Raw genomic sequence first — 23,817 nt, 5'->3', positions numbered from 1 at the left:
AATACTGCGTGTCAGATATGACAGAACATCGACTATGATGATGTAATACAAAAACTGTTATTATTACATTTGGGCTGCTTTCTATCAATAGAGTGGACATCTGTCTCCTCTGTCAAAATGTTTATGTAGAGGGATATTACAGTTAGAGATAAACTGATACGGCATGACTAATATTCTAAACGACAAATGAAGGAGAATTGTTTGTCAGCTGTATAGCGAAAATTGCCCAAGCCCGGCACCATGTGATAAAAGCCCACTAATGTGTCCACGATCAATACTGGCACCCATCAGCCTTCTGAGCGGACAGGTTGCAGGTTGCCTGAATCTGTCTTTCTGTCACACGCCTTCACCTCACAACATGCGACCATAACAAGTTGGGCAATAAACTGCGCGTGCATATGCCATGATTTCGTAACCCACCGCGCCAACCAATCCTTCTGACTGTTTACTGGCTGGCTTGTGAACCTCATGAGACCTGACAAATTGAATGATTTGATTACTGAGGCGGTGATGTGGCTGATTGCCAGAATTACAAGGACATCAGTTGTGGTATAAAATGAGAGGTTTGCACCTCTGAGTGAGACCATCTGCGGCATCTACAATTTGACAGGAACAATGGCAGCTCATTAACACCTTCTTTATACCCATTGAGACAAGGAACCTTTCACAGACCAGCGGTAATCCAAAGACTAATCACGAAAGTGACACGGGAGAATATCAATACTTGATTAGTACTTCGTTCAATGCCTCTGTATTGTCTTCGTTGGATTTCTTTAACAGCATGGCACCACAACTCGCCACCTGATTAAATTTTGTGGAATTACCTAAACAACAATGTGACAGACGTTATAAGTTATCAGAGTCCGCAATTTGCCGTTTGAATTGTGAGGGTAAGTAGCAATGTGTCAGACGTTTTGCGTGTCCTGCATCTGTAGAAGTCCTTGCTTGTAGTTATGTTTCCCTGTTCAAACGTGTCTTGCAACCGGAGTCCGGTGTCCGGGATGACAGTTGTCCAATTTCAGGTTAAATGCCAGACAGGTCAAGGACTTATCACAACAGTATTAGCTTCATCTGGGCTGAGATTACAGATTTGATAGAACTCGACGCTTAACGAGAGGTTAGTTGTTGCTGCGAGTTTAAGTATCTTTACGAAGTATGTCATTTCCTTTGTGCTCCGAGGGATTTACTTCACATGACATAGTTATGTGCGGGAACAGCGTAAAGAACGGCTTGGCGTTCACAAAACTCATATTCACACACATGGTATACTCACAGTTGTACAATCGACTCTACTTGTAGCAGAGATTTCTTCTGGATGTGGAAAGGGCTTTGTCGCCTCTATTTACAAAAAGGAAATAACACTGTATTTAAACGTATTTTGAATTTGTAACAAATATCATAATCCCTTTTCAAGGCCTGATTAGCATGTGTTGTATATAGAAGGGCTTCACAATTAGCTATGGTAAAGTGTACCTCCTTAAATGTGTAGAAGACAGAAAGGATTCATTACATTCGAAACTGTCGTAGCCATTTATCGTGTCTTTATTGCAAGTTTAATTTCTTTAATACCATGGACGTGTCTGTTTAGTATGAATATATCATTATTCTCTATATACGTATATCATGAATACAATATGTACGGAATGCGGCTATAAATAGGAGATTAACATAAATGTAGCTTCTGATAATATTCGTGTCAAGATTTCGACAAATTCTCATTGAGCTGCTGCTTCTTCTGATAATAATGATTATGATGATGAAAGTTTGACATTGGGAGATATGCAAACAAGCTGATACTAACGTAAAGTAACTTTTTGTGATATTTTTGGATCTTTTAGTTCACAATTTCCCTAAAAATCATTGGCCATGATTAACTTTGATGTTTCCGGCGAAACCTTTGAGCAGGGATGTGGTGTGGTGAAAACAGACCAAGGATCATACCATGGAAGATCGAGGATTTTAACATTTATTCAGTGCATCCCCGCTCCACTGTGCCATAAGTATCGCCACATCTGTGTTTCACGTGTATGTGGCATATATGTGTCTCTTGGAACATGACAAAAGACAGACAGTGACAGTGTTGTTAACGAGTGTTGTAAGTTATGTAATGTTGATTCAATGTACACCTCATGATAATAATGATTATGATTATTATATGACATCCGCATTTGGACATGATAGTTTTACATATCTCGTACACGGGTACATATGTTTCTAACAAAACGGTAATATACATGCAACACTTCCTTTCCGCACAGACAATTTGTTTACTCTGTCTTTATAACATACAAGTATTGCTTTGAGCAGCTCGTAAGGCTCCAAGCTTCTGGTTGATATCTTGAACATAATGCAAGACAGCTCCTACTTTTGTGTACTTTGAGATACAAGGACAGGGCAGTTGAACCACGTTGACCCTAATCGATCGTCTTATCCAGGTTGATAAAGATCCCGGGCATCCACTAGGATAAGGCTTTATATTTCCTTCCTCTTCTCCGTTATACTGATTAAGAAAATATTGATTTCATTTCCATCTATGTTTTATCCAGAGATTATGTGTGTAATAACAGTGCACTTTTATTATACATCTTTAATAACATCGCTGAAGGGCGGGATAGGTTTGAGCATAGGCTGGTCATTCGAATGGTGTGTCTGTAACCCTCCGATACTGTATCCTGCACTATCTGCAAAGAGTCTATAAGAATCGTTCGATCCCGAACATTACTTATTTTTTTTACATAATACCAAAGATCCCGAGAAATCTGCTATGCATGCATCTCTAAAACACAGGATCTTGTATCGCAAATGTTACTGTCCTTGTATGTAATACTAACTCTGGTTGAGACAACGTTTAGTGGGTATGCCTACTTTAAGATCCCGACCTCTCTTGTGGAAGATCGTGTAGCACTGACACATTTTATAATAACTTTAATTTGTCAAAAAGTGGCTTAGGCAGCTGACTTAACTCTGTCGCAGGTTCATCACAGTACAAAAAAAGTATGCTGACGTATCATGACTAGTACAGAACACATTAAGTTGAAGCATCATGACTAGTACAGAACACATTAAGTTGAAGCATCATGACTAGTACAGAACACATTAAGTTGAAGTATCATGACTAGTACAGAACACATTAAGTTGAAGTATCATGACTGGTAAAGAAACCATTACTTTAAAGTATCATGACTGTTAAAGAAACCATTAACTTGAAGCATCACGACTAGTAAAGAAACCATTACGTTGAAGCATCATGACCAGTAAAGAAACCATTACGTAGAATCATCATGACCAGTAAAGAAACCATTACGTTGAAGCATCATGACCAGTAAAGAAACCATTACCTTGAAGCATCATGACTAGTAAAGAAACCATTACCTTGAAGCATCATCACTAGTAAAGAAACCATTATGTTGAAGCATCATGACCAGTAAAGAAACCATTACGTAGAATCATCATGACCAGTAAAGAAACCATTACGTTGAAGCATCATGACCAGTAAAGAAACCATTACTTTAAAGTATCATGACTGTTAAAGAAACCATTAACTTGAAGCATCACGACTAGTAAAGAAACCATTACGTTGAAGCATCATGACCAGTAAAGAAACCATTACGTAGAATCATCATGACCAGTAAAGAAACCATTACGTTGAAGCATCATGACCAGTAAAGAAACCATTACCTTGAAGCATCATGACTAGTAAAGAAACCATTACCTTGAAGCATCATCACTAGTAAAGAAACCATTATGTTGAAGCATCATGACCAGTAAGGAAACCATTACGTTGAAGCATCATGACTAGTAAAGAAACCATTAACTTGAAGCATCATGACTAGTAAACAAACCATTACGTTGAAGCATCATGACTAGTAAAGAAACCATTACGTTGAAGCATCATGACTAGTAAAGAATCCATTACGTTGAAGAAACCTGACCAGCAAAGAAACCATTACGTTGAAGCATCATGACTAGTAAAGAAACCATTACGTTGAGGCATCATGACCAGTAAAGAAACCATTACGTAGAATCATCATGACCAGTAAAGAAACCATTACCTTGAGGCATCATGATTAGTAAAGAAACCATTACCTTGAAGCATCATGACTAGTAAAGAAACCATTACGTTGAGGCATCATGACCAGTAAAGAAACCATTAAGTTGAAGCAGCATGGCCAGTAAAGAAATCATTACCTTGAAGCATCATGACCAGTAAAGAAACCATTACGTTGAGGCATCATGACCAGTAAAGAAACCATTACGATGAAACATCATGACCAGTAAAGAAACCATTTCGTTGAAGTATCATGACTGGTAAACAAACCATTACGTTGAAGCATCATGACCAGTAAAGAAACCATTACGTTGAAGCATCATGACTAGTAAAGAAACCATTACGTTGAAGCATCATATCTAACACAGAAACCATTACATGAAGCATCATGACTAGTACAACAACCATTACGTTGAAGCATTATGACTTGTGCTTACAAATACCTTGAAGCATCTTCACTATTTCAGTAAATGTTTTGAAACATCATCCAAACTTTGGTTACAAATGAAATTAGTCCCCGTTTCCCCAACCAACTGCACCTCTTCTCCTTGTCAACTAATGTAACACCGTGCCGCGAATCTATGACACTCGGTAAATGTTGTTCCATGTCGTCAATAACAATCAATGTGAAAATATAAACTGCTGAGTCGTATAGCCATGTCTCAAGTACCCCATTCCTGTCTTTGAGCTTTTTAAATCGATGACGGAGATTGCTAGCTTGCTACAGATTATGAAAATTATGCATGTTAAATTAAATGAAGTAGTTCTTTAAATACGTTGAATTTACATTTTTGGAATTGGGGGCAAACCTTGCCCCTGTTGGATAACATGTAAATTATAACCGCTTTTCAAAACGCCTTTTATACACTTTGAAATGCAATATCGTTGTAATGCAAACAGGTCCACCTGTGACTCGTTGAACAGTTTACATGGACCGTGACGATGCACTACTTTGTAACACATTGCGAATATTATAGACATATGTTTATCTCAAACGTGTATCCATATGTTTTACACATGCTTGTTTGATTATTAGGTGCATTCTTTAGTTTACCATACATTTAATTCCATTGTTTTCTCATTTTATTTTAATGGCTAAAATATGTACTTAATACACCTCGACTAATATCTAGTACACAATTTTGTTTTCTAGTCACTGATATCAGACTACATACACTGACTTCACGCAGTTGATCCTAGTATTCACAGAATACTCTTCACTGAGGTTTAATGATCACAGCTGTTACACGGACCACATGTACCACAATATGTTAATCACCTAAAAGGGTTTCGATTGACACACAACTGAATGATCAGTGGTAAGTAGCGGTGCTTGTCGCATCGTGATTTCCGCTATTGATAATGACAACTACTTCATAGATTGCGTTACTTCCATGCTTGCTGGAAATAATGCGTAATCAGGCGGTGGTACAGAGGTTTCCTGTGGGCTCCGTTCCCGCCCAGCTTCGGTCAGAATGTAAGTGAGATTCCTGTTATTAGCCTTCTTCATCTTCAAATGTCTGGGCCAATTATCTCTTTGCACTGCACCAGTCTGACACAGACATGATGTTATATTCTTGGCCCTCGTGCTAAATGTAGACACTTTTCCCCCGGGACAATGCCTATGTTGCTGATAGGACAATCAGACTATATCTATAGACACTTCCTCACAGAGAGTTTCATTATAACATTGTGAAGTGCGTCAAGCATATAGGAGGTTGTTGGGTCCAGTTATCGTTACGTAAAGCTGCAGGTCTGCTCTACTCCCTGCGGCCCATATTAACGTGTAAAAAGATGTCGGATCAGAAATGAAATATTACTATTTGTGCAGTGTTGACAGCTGGCGTTACACATTTGGGATAATCTGCGTGGGTTATAGATAAAACGCAAGGTAAAACAGGAAGATGGTTGCGAGAACTTAATCACATAAAAGACATCATGGATTATACCTTTCAAGAATGGCTTAGTATGGCGCGACTAGATATGAGTTTTTGTGATGAAGATCGAGCTTGGCATCTCAGATGTCGGAAGATTCAGATTATATTTAATACCTTTGGAAAGACATATCTAGTCTGAAGGACGATGTGAAGATGATATTTATAGTTTAGCAAAAGAATTGTAATCGATATTGCCATTGATATTTCTCAGGGAACGCTGAAGAGGAGGTTTAGAAATTACACATGGAATACTATAACGTTATGTTTGGGTATAAAGCCAAATAATTATGGTGAAATTACATGCTGTAGAGAACAGCCTTTGCTCGATACCGAATTATGTGAAAACGATATATTGTGAAGTCATTATGGGGGACCTTGGTGAAGTTAATTCACACTGCACATAGACCACTGTATTGAATATTCGTAAGATGACTACCCATGAATACAGCAAACATGTACCTCATCATGGAATTGGTATCATGGAATATGTATTATGGAATAGGTGTCATGGAATGGGTATCAATAACACACAGAGTCATGTATAAGGAAAAATATTAAGGATGCAAACTTCTTTTACTGTACACACAACGTTGTCTTTGCCTATTCATCAGGGAAATGCTACAAAGAAATTGATATCTATAACATTTTGCCATATATCTGAAGACCAACTTCTATATGCCCCCCTCTCAAGAACCTCACACACAGTCTTATATTTATATGTACTCATCAAAAGAAAGTTAATTACAACCCCAATATTCAGTATTTCAGTATTATATGGATCGTAACATGAACTATTACAATATCTTAATATTGAAAATAGGGTCTGTCCTGAGTATGTACACAAACACCCACAGATACACTTGTAGATTTCACAGGTCTTTATATGCAGATGAATGGTGCATCTTACAAAGAGAAAAAGAGTTTTATAGTCGCGCCTCTGACACAAGTTTTAACTGGTTGAAAGAGTCCTCTTTTAGCGTCTTCTTTACATGGGCATATCATACTGTCTTCTTCCTCACTCGATAATGCGAGTAATTTGCATCATGGAGTACTGTCAATACAGCTTTCGAAAATTATTCAGTTTTGCATTAAAAAGTGTAACTTGGGGGTTAGTGAGTGAGAGAGTGGGGATTTATTCCGTCTTTAGCAATATTAAAGTAATATAACGGCGATGGACACCAGAAATGGGCTTCACACATTGTATCCACGTAGGGAATCGAACCCGGGCCTTTGGCGTAACCAGCGAATGCTTTAATCACTAGGCTACCCAACCACCTCTCCAATGGCAATGTCATATCACTGTTGAGTGATATTAAGTTTACTTTTTAAGGACTTCATGCCGTTCACACGAAGAAATCGATTATACAACTCTGCGAGAACAGAGGTTTCTACATGATTGTGTTCAATAAATTCAGACGGAAAAAGATTGTTAAATATCAGATTCACACTGACAAAAGAATACACATTCGGCCCTTTTGTGCCAATGGCTGAATTCTATTTGTGAATTTATTTCACAACGGCGCTGATAAGGTGGACAACGATTCTTGCAGAAGATGTACATTGTGTTTCGCTTCTTTATGACAATAACTCTATGGTGAATCTTAGGGTGGGGGTGGGGGTGGGGGGGGGGGGGGGTGGTGGCGGAGGGTATCAGTTGCAGGTCAACCGACTTGACCCTGTAAACAATCATGCTTCTGCCAAATACACCGGTGATAGTAATGTAGAATGTTAAACGCTGACAGGTTACAATAACACGCTATCAACTACTCTATAATAGCAACCTGGTCCTTTGTGTCACCCCTAATGATCACAATGGGTCCCTTGGGACCTATTCCAGACCTATTTCAACGTGTAATCACCACATAGGTTTGTGCCTGAACGCCTAGGTAATACTCATTAAAGACACTTACTGAATGACTCATAAAGAAAACATTACGCAACTTAAAATGCGTTCAAGGGCATTGTGTGGAGGATTGTGTTTGGATTAATTTGTATTATGCCCTAGACAAACCTATCTCAAAGACTTCTATTCTTATCGGATTTCATTATTTCTTATTCATACATCTAATTACATAACAAATCTCTGTAGACTTCATAACACCTTCTTTATTTAGCATACAAGTAGAGCCAAAATATCATTTCTAAAACTGAAATTGGTAAAACAGTTGGAGACGAAGGCACATCAATCACCAGGTATGATGTTAATCATTCGTGTAAAGTTTGCCATACATCTCTATTCTACACAGAATACACCGATGGGGATGACAGAATGAACGAAGTTAGCACATTGAGTTTAGTGTGGACGGTCAATATGAATTATGAAAGAAAATATTTTTATCCTCGTACACAATGATACTATTTTATATGGGTCTCGTGGCACATCCCAAAGAATTCGCTGACTACATCTGTAAGATATGCATAAATCACGGTGAGATTTTAACGTTTTCAATTCCTTCCTTTCCGTTTGGTTATAGTTTTATTTCATTTAATTTCAGATGTTATCAACGGATAAATAAACCATGACAACAATTAAAGACATAAAGGACTGGTTGATCAACAAATGTCGAATACCCAACATCCATGTACAAGTGCCTCTTTCGCCACCAGGTAAAGAAAGTTCGGGATCATTTGGATCAATAGTTACTCCTCAAACAATACCAGAGTTTGTGATTCCTGGATCCAGTGATTCATCACGTCATCCCAGTATAGGCACTATATCCAATGAGGACGAGCAGTTCAGTCACTCAAGTGAGAACAGCCTTCCCTGTTCGGCTCAAACAAGTCCTGGAGTATCCCCGAGAGGTTCATTCTCTGGTCTTGGTGTACCAACAAGCAAGAGTCCAGTTCATGTTCGGTCTGCCCCTGTCTCTCCTAGACATGAGAGCAAACGTATTGCTGAAGCTTTTGGAGCAAGGTCTCTATCAAATATCGTGTATGTGGATGTTAATACCAATGCAGATCCTCAGTCGAAAGCAGCTATGAGTCTGTCTCATTTCAAGACCAACACATCATATGGTTTCACGACTTTGAAAGAAGTTCCACACACTAGGCGTAAGGAATCGTTATTTCACACAGGTGATTTATCATCTTTACATTTTATGCCAGTAATTGGATTCCGAAAGGCAGCTTCTTTAGACCACACAACTGGCCCAACATTTCAGGACCTAAAGCGGAACTCGGTGGATCATAGCATTCGGCCAACTGTTGTGAATTTTGCTTGTGTGGAGGAGGATAATCTGCCGAGAAGGGAAAGTAGCAGACGCTCTCTGAAGTATTACAGACGAAGGTCTTCTTTACCTGGATTAGCTGAACAGTCCAAATCTAGTGATGGAATGGATGACTCAAATGAGGATAGCAGCTCAAATGAAAATATTCCAACATGTCGAAGCAAAGGAACGACATACTTGTCACCGAAAGATCGCTCCACAGCGAAACGTCATTCCTCGCCCGACTTTTCACCCACTACCACTCACCACCCTTTCTTCAATGACGGTCAAGCTAGATCGTCCTCGGTAAACAGTCTCATTGTGCCTGGGAGCTCATTCCCCTTGAAACAGAAACCGGTATTTGGAGAGCTTAAATTTGCGTTCCATTATTTGCCAGATACAAGGCAACTGAAAGTTTTATTGATAAGAGGCGAGAACCTCGGAGGACATCATCGACTTGACTGTCATCTGAATGTGTTTGCTAAGCTATATCTTATGCCCGGCAAAGTTCAGAAACAAACATCGGAAATAACTAAGCATTCCAAAGACCCTGTTTTCAACGAAGAGATCTTCTTTAATGATCTATCGTTTGAAGTGTTGCAGAAGATGACTCTAAGAATTAAACTATACAACAAGGGACATCTTAAGCCCAATGAGTATTTGGGGGAACTTAATATGGCTCTTGGGAAATTCGATCTGTTTCAAGAAAATCGGATGTGGAGGGACATCGAGCCGAAACGGGAAGGCGAGGTAATTCACTGGTGTTTGCAATTTATAAGAACTTAAACCCTCAAACAAATGTTCATTCTTACATTTAAAACTTACAAAATGCAGGGTGATTTTCACAACGAGACGAGAACCGAGAAACGGTTAGTCATTAAAATTAAGTGTTAAATCAAAATATTGTTTGAAAGGACCAAATTTAGCTATTAATATCAAATATAAACCTTTTCTCATACCAAAGTTGAGTATAGAACATATCGATAAGGCTGAACTGTGAAATGATTTTCCATGGAAATAATGGTGTTTTATACATTTGTATAAACGAATTCATTGATGTTTTCGTCTCAATTCCAAGGAGGATCTTGGACATCTTCAAGTAACTTTGCAAATAGATGCCCAGCAAAAGCTGCTAAAGGTGACAATTGGTCAAGCAACACGTCTGCCGCATCATCAGATCACAGGACCTCCAGGTAACTATTACCTTATGGTTGTACTTAATCAAGCTGAATTCGATTTTGATCAGCATTTATCTCAAATCTTATGTCCAGTGTAAGTGTCGTGGCATTGACACCCTATGTCTGATTAGAGTGACCCTTGAAGTGATAGTTGTGACAGTCTGTCAACGTTGATGCAAGATGAAGTATAGTTTCAGGGTAAATACAAATTACATGTGTTTCACAGCCGTTCTACATCGTTATGGACAATCATTTTGACCTACATGCATGTACTGAATGAGGGCACTACCTAAACAGTCAATGTATGGTTTCTAAATTCACCACTGAACGTCAGCGTCAGAGAACCAGTTATGATAATCTGACAATGAGGCCAAAATTGCATTGAAAAACTGAAATACTGGCTCCTAATACTTCACAAAAAGAATTTCGGACTTGTGCTGTGTGCAAATCCAAAGTATTGTCATTGCACATAACACAGCTTTGCCCATTTGGCTATCGAGTCCTTGTTAACTTACTTTTTAGTCCATCGTTTTCCCATCAAGGCTATGTAAGTATATGTTGTCAACTCTCAAATCTGACTTTTTTTAATCAGCGTATGTGTTTCCCCTCAAGTATACACATATATAGTCAAAATGTTACTTTGGGGATAAAAGCCGAGACCATTTATCAGCAATTTCTACAGGATTTTCTGTAACACATTAAACGTCAACTCACCGAGAATTACCAGGGCCATTTAGCTGGTACCTTGACATCCACGGATCATGAGGGGCGGCGCATTATTCCTAATAATGTTTGATAAATTAACCAGCAGCGAAAACAATGTATGCCAGACATTGCAGTTCGTTGTTTTATTTGAAGTATTTGAGGTAGTTGCATTGTTAATGTTACACCATCATCGTATTTTGGCAACAAAAAAACATTTATTTTCATCTCGTAGTTTCCTAACATCTGACCAGTGGCAAACTTGTCTGATTTACTGGAGTCATACACAATCAATGTATTGAGTACACAAGCCAGGCAAGTGCAAGCGTGATACACCAGATACATAATGATTTCAATCTCATTACTGAAGGCCAATTTCTCTTACATGATAAAACAAAACAAACGTGGAAAGGTATAAGATACAACTTTATCATTCACAATTTCATCTAAAGCCATGGAATCTTTTGAAGTCCTGGGATGAAAACTGTTTGACCTTCTCAAATCGTTTATGAGTTTCATACGTCAACGGTTAGTAGGAATTTCATTAGCTGGTTACACATTTCGGAGTTTCTACTGATATTTCTTAATGTTCAGAGTAGATGTTTGATGAATTTGAAATATATAAAATACAGGGACGGATTTCATGTTGATAGCTATGGAGGTAAGTGTTGCCGTGAGTTAGTTCCGGCTTTCATAAGCCGACTGGTCCCTGGACTGACATTTCCAAGGGAATCTGAAGATGGCTTTGCCAGTCGTCGAGATCACTGATGGAGCTCACGTAACCCTGGAGGACAGCAGAATTTGATGAGCGCTGGCTACTTACAGAAAGGGGAAAATAAATCCCGAACAAGGACATTTGGAAATGAAGGAATCATATTGAAGACAGTGTTTCATGCTGATTCTGCAGACCGGTTCGCCGGCAAACAAATGCACATTCATTGACGTTGTATAATGTTATGTATTTCTTAGAAGTAAATATATACTAGCCACATAAAGAAACTGTGCCTTGTGAAAATATTATCCCAGTTGATAAGCACGCTAACAATGTCAAAGGTACTTATAAACTTTAATGGAGGGATCATGAGAGCATAACAAGACAGGAGAATTCTAATTGAAACGTCAATCACAATGACGTCACACAAGTGGGACAGGGGTCAAACGGCCATGTCACAAGTTCAATACCGGGTATGTCCACCATCGGCATTGAGAACAGCAGTGCATCGACGACTCATTAAGCCTATCAGACGTGCAAAGAAGGCTTCTCTCACGTTCTGTCACAAGGCCAAGGACGATATCTGGCGGATGACGGGGTAGACGTCGATCCATCTCGTCCCAGACATGGTCTATTGGGAAGAGATCCGATGAATTTACAGGCGGCTGGCCAAGGCAGTAAGTCGACTTTGTGGTGTTGCAAGAAGTCCATAGTTTGAGGACGGGCATTATCCTGTTGGAATGTTAACCCAGGGCCATGACGTTGCAGAAAAGAAATTGCCACAGGTCGAAGAATCTGATACCTGTAGCCCACACCAGTTACATTGCCCTGAACAATCACTAAAGGAGTTATTTGGTGTGCTGTTTTTCCACCCCAAATCATCACGGAACCATCACCAAAGCGATTCCTCTCCAAGACAAAGGCTTGTGCATAACTTTCTCCCACGTGTCTATAGGCACGTTGACGTCCATCACCATGTGAAATGTTAAACCTGGACTCATCTTTGAAAACAACATTTCTCCACCAACACAAGGGTCTGTGGACATGATTTCGGCACCATATTCGTCGAGCTTGTCGAAAAACGTTGTGTCAGGATAGGTCTGATCCCGTGATGACGTAAACGTTCTCGAACAGTGTTGGGGTGAATACGGCCAAGTCCTGGGATGGTCCGTGCAGTCATTACTGCAGTCTGAAACCATATCCATCTTCCTGTCCTGGCATTGTTAGACGTGGAAGTCCAGAACGTGGCCGATGGATGACGTCATTTGTATTCTGGTAGCGTCTCACCAGTGCAGCAATGGCGTTCCGGTGGCAGTGGAAATGTGCACCCACTTGTCGTTGAGACATCCCCGTACGAATAATCTCAATGGCCTCATGACATTGTGCAGACGTTAGCCTTTGCTGCTATGCGTTTAATGGCCGTTTATTTCTTTGAACGATCGCAAGGGCGGGGTTGAGTTTCCAAACTGACAGTATTGCGTGGCATTCATTTGCTCTGTTTCTCTCTCCCGGAATGTATTGCACGTCCCAAGGACGAAACCATCGACGTCAGGGCACGTGCATGCATGCTGGATATATGTCATTAATCTCTGAGATTAAATCCTTATGTGTCTACACAGGTTTGATAAATCTAGATTTAAATTTTTTGTATGCACAGTTTCTTTATGTGCCTAGTATATTATAATTTCACCGTCCTACAATTCGATAACAGCACGAATGCATACTCTTGAATTTAGTTGCATTACTTACATCGTTGTAGATCCAAGCATATCCCGCTGATGATGGGATGGGCAGACAGGAACATATACTTATTGTGGCCGGGAGCAAAGGCTTTGTTTTCATTTAGCACTTTGACAATTCATTGTAAAGAATTGTATCAAGTCACGAACGTCACATATAACCATGTTACGCATGCCGTATAATATGTCATATAGCTCGTCGCAGTAAATGCATCTACAACATGTTGGCATAAGAAAAGTAACAACACCTTCATGGTTTGTGTGAATGGCGGTTACATACAAGTCCCGAGTGCCGTACATAATTACTTTGTGTATGGAAATGAAAAGTAAGGTTTATGGATGTCAACTCTTTTATTGTGAATAACACGACGTTTCTCAGCGTGCACGTTCTCCTTCATCACCATTTCCCCCTGATTGCAAATCACCATTTCCACCCGATGAAGGAGCAACCACATGCTCCGAAACGTCGTGTTATTCTCAATAAAGAGGTTGATATCCATAAATCCTGCTTTTGGTATGCACTTCACAACTAAGTGCCCTTCAAAGATTTCATGTTACGTTACGTATTGTTACATATTACAATATGAGTCATTACTGTGCATCCGCAACATATTGGCATACTAATCACAATAATACTTTCATGGTTTTTGTAAACGGCAGGCTCATAAACATACATCTGCGAAACGAATCCTGTGTCATGAGTTGCCCTCTGAGAGGATGACTTCCCCTCGATAAGGTCACGTGACAATACTCCAGTTCTCACAAAAGCACGCAACCCGTAGTAGGCAATTGCCAAGCGGCAAATCTGGAGATTGCAACAGATTATCTGCCTCGAGGTAAACAGCTCGATATTCATGATTAAATACTTGCAAATATGCAACGATCAGCTTGGACAATGCAGAGAAGTACCGAGAATCATGGCATTTACTTCAAAACGAAGACGTGTGACAGAACGTGATTTTATTCGTATATGAGTTTGTCCCGAATCCCGATCCTAAGGTACATGCAGTGGCTGACCTGCTTATTGGATAGGTGTCACAGCGATTCTTGCTCAACTAGACAGCAAAGCAATAAACAATAAACGATTTTCACTGTCCATTTACCCACATCTATCCCGTTCAAGTCTATCCCAAAGCCCATTTTGTAAACAGTCGCTATTATTCAGCACATCATATTGCTGACCTGTGGATTACGAAACAAGCCACGGACAAAGTAACGACATTTAGCAGAATTAAGACGTAATAATATGACTCGTTACGACTTTCTTCAACAGTGTATATCATTCTCTTCATCAGCTATGACAATGTTATCTTGCCATACACAACTAAGCATGTAGTTTTCCATTCATTTGCTGACATTACACATCTATAAATCAAAAACAACGCCGGATTGTTATCGTGCACGCACCACATTTGTCCACTGTTGGATCTGTCCATTTGTCAGCATGGCGACTCAGATCAGCTAATAAAAATCGATTCCACGAAGTCCAGAATACCTTCCCACGTTGTGTATATCTCGGTCAGGTTGGCTCGACAGCTTTCATGTTCACATCCTATGGAAATGAGTCCTTCTCACCTTGCAGGGGCTGTATTCATCCTGATGTTCACCGTAGGCACAATTATAGATAACACTGCCTCTAGCACTACCAAGCAATTATCCTTGACGAATTATTTGGTCTGTTTACAGCTGATACGACCTGAAACACGGTCTGCCTTGAGGCTACGATTTCATACTGCATTGCCCTTAATTGTGAGATTTTACATTATTAACTGTCATCTGTGAGTGTAGAGATTGGGAGTACCTCCCCGTGATCCTTTGAGCAAGGATAAACCGACTAAGATTCTGTGAAATTTGAAGGTTGATGATATCTTTGGGCAGAACCCCTTAGTTATGCTAGGGCAGAATAGCGCAGTTATTGGCAGTGACGCTATCAATTTAAATGAACTTTGGATGAAATCTTGTCAAGTTTAGCCACTCTAGCCCACAGAAATACGAACATTAGGTTCACGTTAACCAATTAAGATGTAATTGAAGTCCCAAGTTGATTACAACGTAGAAGACTTCAGCGGGCTCTGACAGATAACCGGAATAGTCTCATCGAAACATTCCGTGTTATATTACCACAACGACCGTCTTTATTGTGCAATATCAGACAGATTTGAAGTGGAATGAAGCATTACCACTGCAGTAATGTATGTGTTTAACTCGGTGTAAAGCTAAAGAATATGACGATACACGCATGGATGACATGTTTTATTAGATAAATGAAGTTTGTTAATTTACAATAGAGGTTCAAATATAATTTTGTTCAAATGTAGAATATGAAATGTTCTGGTCAAAGATGACCATCCGGTTATGGAAGCCATCAAAAGGTCATAACTGTCTCTGTATGTTAAGCATCTGCTATCTGATTTCATTATCGAAATATATCTTACAATGGGGCGTCAAAACGTAGTGAGCCTAACTATTTTCTAGATGTCCAATGTTTGTCAAGTTTCCATTTTATTGTAAAGGGATCATTAGCAAAGCGATGTCCAAAGTTTCACACATGTGAGTAATGTGGTTCACGCGATATGAGTCAACACAATATATTGGGGTATAATATTTGTAAAATAATTGCAGAAAAAGAAAACGATATGCCATTCGTTACCTCTCGGATAATGGTATGTCAACAGGAAATATTATGCAAAATGTGTTGAGCATGGTATTGAATGAACCAACAGCAAAAGATTTGGATTGCTTGATTTAGATTAGTACACCCCCACTTTATTCTTTCATAAGCATGTGTCCAGATATTCAAGCTGGCTCTCTTTACAATATATCGGGAGCTGACACTCAGCATTTAGTTTTATCACTTTGCATCATGTATGAATAGTGAAAACAGAATCACTTACGTCCTTATGACGACGTCATCAGGAAGGAGGAGGGTAGTGTCTCCAAAACAAACTCTGTCATTAAGCGTGAGATCGGGAGTCACTTTTACAAGCGACTGTAGTTTTAAATTGCTCTCTATGCACTTATATATATACGTTTTGATTCTAACAGTCTTCTACCTACCTCAAACACACAAAATGTTTCTTGCACATTTTGTTTCATGGGGATTGTGATGGGGGAGGGGGTTGGGAGTTGGGCTAGGGTAGGACCAAGATAAAAAAAAGTCAAATAAAATGGGGATCGTGAGGCTGGTACATAGCAAACCAATTTGCTTGAGGATGGTAGATATTATGTGGAAAAACAGAACATAAAACAACTGCATTCATACCATTGTCCAGGTGAGGCTCACTACGTGTTGATATCCCCTCGTAGGGTGAATGTAGGGAGGGATTTTTGTGTTGTGAGATATCATTTGTGGCAAGGTATAGAAATTTGTTTTCTAGTTTCATCAGCCACATTACTGTAAAGAATTGCTAAGATTCTTCGGACAAAAAGCTATTTTTGTGGTATTGTTTGTGATGCTGCTTCAAACAGATATCAATTCCCATGTAACACCAATCAAAGAACGTCCTTAAAATGTGTATCATTTTAACACTGTACGTATATGGGGTCATCGCATGGAGATCTCGTACATCATTTCAAGACTGTAATCCAACCATAATGGCAAGGGCTGCTCATGGATGAAAGGCAGAAGATATTACCTTGTACATTCATCCTCAGGATAATGATCCAGACAGTTGTCACGTTAATATGGCATCTAACGAGGCAAATAGCTCAAGGGGCAGGTCACTGTGGCCACCTTGCCTTTGACATTTATAATTGCTCGCAATTCTGTAATATGGGGACTTCGCCCACCGGAAAAATAAATTAGTGTTCCATGCATGAAAGGTCTTTAGAAACATTGGACTCACTGCTGAACTATCACATTCAGACCTTGTAGGCTCCTCTGTAATTACAATGGCCCGACACGGGTGACCCAACAATCTGAATTGCAGTGTTACATAGCACAGTACATTAGTTCGGTGTACCAAATCCTTTTGATAACAGATTCATCATGATCATGAACCCTGGTATGCTGTAATACATTCGTGCCCCGGGGTTCCAAAATAAAACAGGTCTAAGAAAGGATTCAATTCGGAATCCTAAAATAAGCTGACCTGATGTATCAGAAAGCCTGCGCAAAGCAGAGAAAAATATACTCAGGGAAAAAATAGCATTTGCCGTGACAAAAGGTATAAGAAACCCCCTCCGCACCAGCAAAATAAAACACTAACAAGTCAATATTGACATATTCAATATTTTGTGTACATGAGACAAGAGCAAGATACACATATTCACAATAGAGGCTTGGAGTACAATGCAGCAGAAGTAATGGGTCACATATATAATATCAACTCACCAGTGTCTTGGTTTGAGAGTGAGAAAAATATACTAAGGGAAAAAATAGCATTTGCCGTGACAAACGGTATAAGAAATCCCCTCCGCATCAGCAAATTAAAACACTAACAAGTCAATATTGACATATTCAATATTTTGTATAGAGGAGACAAGAGCAAGATACACATATTCACAATAGAGGCTTGGAGTACAATGCAGCAGAAGTAATGGGTCAACAGTGTCTTGGTTTGAGAGTGAGAAACAGTTAGACTGAATGTAACACGGCGAGCGGTCAGGCAACCGTCATGTACGTCAAGCGTTGACGAGGAGGCAGGCAGTAGGTAGGCCGAATGACGTACTTCATTTATTCTAATAGTAGCCCGCTTGTGTCGTCAACACGGCAACCAGCTTTATATCTACACAGTCACTGATTCTTCAGCATTCTGGTGAAGTATGGAATCTTCGCGAAAGACCTTGTGTTCACCAACTCAAAACACACCAAAGGGATGCAACGCTAAATCGCTACCTTAAAGGCGTGCCGCTAAAACACTATTACCGTGATATGAAATGTGACCCACAATAACTATCACTCAAAACTCTGAACATGGTGACCCCAGTAATAATTATCACGTAATACATCGTACAAGTTTCAGGAAAAAAATAACACTCTCGTAAAACTGGCAAAAATAAGGGAACGCTTGTGCTTTCATATGATCCTCTATTTTTTCCCTCCGTGTATGCGCACTCCAAATTTTGCTCTTTTTGTTAACATTTGGAATGGTGTGTTATTCCAGCACATGGAAAAATGTAATAATGTAACTTCACTATAGATTTTAGGTGACGGACAAGTCGTAGACGAACACTATCAGGTAAATACTAGAACGGATATGGAAACTACATTTTAAGGAAATTGTTGTTTCAAATAATACCACCATTTAGGATATATCTTCAGGACCAATCTATTACCCATTTATAGATACAAACTGACCTTTCAAAAAAGGTGTGCTAAAAATTACTTTTAGGGATAATAATGCATTAATTGTCCAGGTGTGTTGGATTATCAAAGATCGCATACTGTCAAGGTTGTCATCTTATCTTTGGGAACAGGATAATATTGGCCGATTTTATACTACCCGTGACACGTTACGGTTACATGAGCTTTGGCTTTTACCAGTTTTAATGTATGATTATGCTGCAGAGGGGTATGATGCCCAACAACACTCTGTAAAACCATAAATTAGAAACGTGTTTTTGATTTTCCAGATCCATACGTTCGAGTGGAATTAAGTCAACCTGGTGAGGAGCCAACTCGTCTCCAAACCCGTGTTCGACGCAAGACGTCACACCCGGTATTTAAAGAAGCCTTGACGTTCGACCTATGCAGCGTGAGACCCGACGTCCTGCGTTGCATGTCAGTCTGTATAACAGTCCTTGACCATGACCGCATTCGAAGTGACAGTGTCATTGGTCAAGTGCGATTTGGATGTGATGCAACGGAAGACAGCGAAATTCTGCACTGGCGAGAAATTACACAGAACATGGGTTGTGAGGTGATTCGCTGGCATTACATTATGGAATCGGCGGAAGAATACTATTAAAAGTCCCAGCCTTTAGTTGAGTTTAAGCCGAACAGTTGTATCAAAGATTTATCATACCGCTTTCTCATATTTTTCTACTTGAATATTGTGAAGAGCAAACTAAGTTTTCTACCATAAGGTGAGACCTATTCTCACAGTGAGATATTTTCCTATTCCTCGTCTTCGTTTTCAGAGGGATAGATATCACTAAAATGCAGGATGTTATACCCTTTTAGTTTCTTACAGTACTTGCTTTGTCATACAATTGTGCTTTACGTGAAAAACGACCTTTGCGTTTGTTACTGGAAACAGGTGTACATTGTTGGCATTTATCATTAGGATAATTACATGTGTACTTCAGTTATCATAATACAAATGTGATTGGGTATACATTCGACAAATTCAGTAACAATGGATGAGACAATGAGATGTTTGGACCAAGTATCTTATTAATGTTATTGTCTAATTCACTTACGTAAAAGCTGAATTGCACGTCATGCAGCGCCAGGCAATGTTTCTTTTCTATTCATTATATTCATAAAGTTATCTTCTATTATAACTATGTTGTTATTTATTATGTAGATATATTTTGTTTCCTTGTCGTATATCGCCACCCTCCAGGAGTACGGTAAATAATTGAAACCAAAGATCAACAGCCTGAATACGCAGTTGGAATACGGTCACGTGTGTCAACCGTCAACCGTCACATGCCCATCCCATTGATCAACGGCATGGGCATCGATCTGCTCAATTCGAATAGGTTGCCATGTCAACCAGGTGAGCTGATCGCGACAGAAATGTGTACAGATATCTGTTAAGTGACCAGACGATCCATTGACCAAAACAATAGCAACGATCTACACAATTTGGATATGATAAGATCCGGTTATGCCCATGGTTGCAAATGAGTGACATGCACGTACCACTCTGGTAGTCTTTCTTCATGGGTGATGGGTGAAGATTAGTAGTGTCATGACCCATATTGTATCATTATACGGTATGTGCATCATCAAGGCATATGTGAAATGCAGCCAACCACTCTCTTGTTCAGTGTAACTTCAGTGTAACTTTGCATGTAGCGTTTTTTTCACTTTGTAGTGAACATTTATAATGGCATTACGTGGAGATCTCGACTGAATATCATGTCATATGATGTGATAAAGAGGACAGAGAGACAATTCAAATCACCTGTAACGACGGTCGAATGTTATTTCAGCTTCATCAGATACCTTAAAACGTGCGAGCCAAACTACAAAGAAAGTACCGAACACCTTGAGCACTTTGCTTGATTAGTACAGTAATTTAAATGGTGGTGGGTTCCATTTTAATTAAATACACAGCCAGGTACCCTTGTTTCTGTGAACATGACTGAATGTTTTCGTGAAACTCAAGTTCGAGGTATCAAATCAAAGTTTGCCCACATGAATGAACTCATCATATAAGTACATACTACCGACAGACTACATACAGTGTTACAACAGAACTTTAATTATTTAACTTGTTAGTCTTAGGATCGCAAACATGGTCATCGACTAATACATACGAGGAAGGACAATGATCGCACAATCAAATTCTATTTTCTGCTCATCAGGTCCCTGGTATATATGTTTTGAAACGATCTCAGCATAAGGGGGGGATTCTTCTTTTATTATAATATACAATATATTTTATTTACAGTGTGCTTGTCAATTGCTTTTGGAGAAAAATCAGTTGCGAATGAAAGTAAGAAAACGCCTTACATTCCTTTGCACAGTATACCGGTTCCCATAAGAGATTTGGCAAGATTACAACGTGTATTGTGGTATAATGGTTACACCAAACAGCCCAGCACTACTGCCTCAAAGTTCATTCCTCTTGAATGCGTTGAGAATGTGTGTAACAGGCATGAGACACGGGTAAAAGTTAATACATATTTTGTATATATTAATTTGTATTATTTTGTTATATTTCCATGTTATGTTTTTGTGTTCTTAAGTTAGCACTAGTTGGTTATATTGAATTATATGCAATCTAGCAGGCCGCTTTTGATAAAATATGTGTTATTTAGTGGGATTGGATGAGATTGCAGTGTTAGGTTTGTGTCTGTGGGGGTTACACGAACAACAACACAGAATAGTAGAAAACAATACAGTTTAGTAGGAAATGTCCGAGCGTTTCCGTTTCGTTGTTTGGTGTGGCGACTATGCTTGTCGAAAGATGCGACTAACGGGATCGGGTAGTCAGGCTCGCTGACTTGGTTGACACATGTCATCAGTTCCCATTGCTAAGATCGATGATTTTAACTGGTGTATTATGAAATATCGGAATTGCCAGGAGCATCTCCAGGCCATTGCTTCAGATTTCGGAAACAGACACCAAATGGAATACTTGAGGAGTGTAGCTCACAACATCAGACTTGGAATGAAAACAAGATGATAGTGAAAGCAGTAAGGAACGGGTGTAAATGAACATGATGTTGAATGGCATAGTAAATACAAGATGATAGTTAAATAATTATCATGTAAATACATCTGGCAAATAGGGTATTGTATTGGTTCTTATTTATATTTGGGTGGCATTTGTTCTAAGTGGCCTATCATGCGCTCAAAAGTTCATTGCTATATGTATTATGACTCGCCATGACAGACTCGTGTTGACAAGTTTACTTTGCACAAGACTTCCATTAGCCAGAAGATACAATCTCAAAGCACGCAATAACAGTTGACAGCTTTTATTCACCAAAAACATGAACATAAAATCAGCTTCAGATACTGCCAGTCCAGTTTTGGTTTGCTGGTCGTTAGACGATATTAGCAGAATCTTGTCATCAGACTCGCTGACTTGGTGGACATGCCACCGTAACCAACCGATATAGATCAATGTTCATGATGTTAATCACTGGAATGTCTGGTCCAGAGCCAGAGTCCGGACCGCTGCCATACAACTGGAATATTTCTGATTGCAGAGTTCAACAACAAAGAAAACAAACAAATCAGAGTTTGGCTATTCCTCATCTCATGTATATTATACTAATTAGTGTGGTTGACATTTCCAACAGAGTTATCATGAAAGTATGACGTTCACAAAGTGAGATCTGTTAAGTAGTCGAACCTGGAACAGATGTCCTACGCTGGATCAGATAGTAGTGGACCACCGCTCTACAACTTGATGTGTAATTCTTTAATTCTTTGATCTGATTAAACGCTTTCGAGAGCAGTTATAAGTACGGAAACTGGATATTATGCCGAAAGCCGTTTCCTTGCACTGCAACCTTCAGGGACATACATTAAATACCTTGACCAAACTGACGTATTTTAATAATCACTTCATGCATGAATCAATTCAACAGGCCCTGTATGTGCGTACATGTAGAACGGAATCCAAGGGCTCCATTCTCCATCCGCCTGCAGCTGGTATGTGTGTAATACGTTCAGTCGTGTTACACATCGCTCGTCATCTGTCCCGTTACGGTGCTTTCAGCGCAGAGATGTGACTTGAAATCTGTTTAGCTTGGAGCTGGCGTGCGGTTACAGCATCTGGTATCGAGACGATAATGATGGCCTATAACGTTACTTTAATAAACGCAACAAAACCCATTTCCATTATGATAATCATAGTCTGGACTATTCATGAACAGTCATCATACCAGGTGTTAGAGAAATGGGGAACTTATTCAACTAGCACCTGTGATACAATCACAAAGAGGTGCAACTGAACTGAAAGCGGCACAGCTGAACGATACTGTCGAAATATTTAATATTGCTGTAACTATATAGTCAGCTCAATTACACACTGTTAAGTGGCACTGGGGTTTACCTGCTAGGTCGCATGTTTCCACACATCTAGTCTGAAAATATTCACGTGTGACCAGTAACGTCTGCAGGTGTTTTGAAAACATGACTGCCCATGGTTACCTGACGTGCGTTTTGGAATACACTAATGAATGTATTGATAAGATCAATTGCAACGTCTCTATTTCATGCTATCACTGCAATGAGAGAATTGTCCATCGTGGATATTCGTAGTTTTCCTTCCGCTCCAACTTCTAAATGCCTTTGAAAGAAGAGATGTCAACTTGTACAAGCACATGCTGATGTCATGGGACAGTATGCTTCAATTTGACATATAATCGTGTTAAATCAAGCTCCCTATTGGTGCACAAATGTTCAAGTCATGCAACAAAACAACATGTTTATTTCATGGAGAAACATGACGAACGGTACTACCGTGTTAGAGGACGAGAGAACTAAAATATTCAATTTGTTATATATACACCTGAAAAAATTAACCTATTGAACCTCAGTTTCATTAAATGTTACTTTAAACTTGGTGGTATTAGTTCGCCGCTCTTTTCTAGCCAATTGGCAGATATTCACGAATGACAACAAACATCTTTAGCCATTAATGGCATTCTCCATACCAGTAACT

General features: G+C 39.4%; 1 protein-coding gene across 1 annotated transcript in view; it reads left to right on the top strand.

The window, feature by feature from the left end:
* The window catches only part of LOC137276705 (C2 calcium-dependent domain-containing protein 4C-like), a 41,217-nt gene extending 21,303 nt beyond the window's left edge, over positions 1-19,914 (top strand). Inside the window, exons 2-4 of the mRNA XM_067808326.1 lie at positions 8,481-9,941; positions 10,270-10,384; positions 19,097-19,914. Of these exons, the coding sequence (XP_067664427.1) occupies positions 8,505-9,941; positions 10,270-10,384; positions 19,097-19,431 (1,887 nt within the window). The 5' untranslated portion in view covers positions 8,481-8,504 and the 3' untranslated portion in view covers positions 19,432-19,914. The remainder of the gene's footprint in view (positions 1-8,480; positions 9,942-10,269; positions 10,385-19,096) is intronic.
* The last annotated feature ends 3,903 nt before the right edge of the window (positions 19,915-23,817 follow it).

Source organism: Haliotis asinina, chromosome 3 (genome assembly GCF_037392515.1).
Source record: "Haliotis asinina isolate JCU_RB_2024 chromosome 3, JCU_Hal_asi_v2, whole genome shotgun sequence".
In the NCBI taxonomy this organism is placed as follows: domain Eukaryota; kingdom Metazoa; phylum Mollusca; class Gastropoda; order Lepetellida; family Haliotidae; genus Haliotis; species Haliotis asinina.
This window is presented reverse-complemented; position numbering and strand designations above follow the sequence as displayed.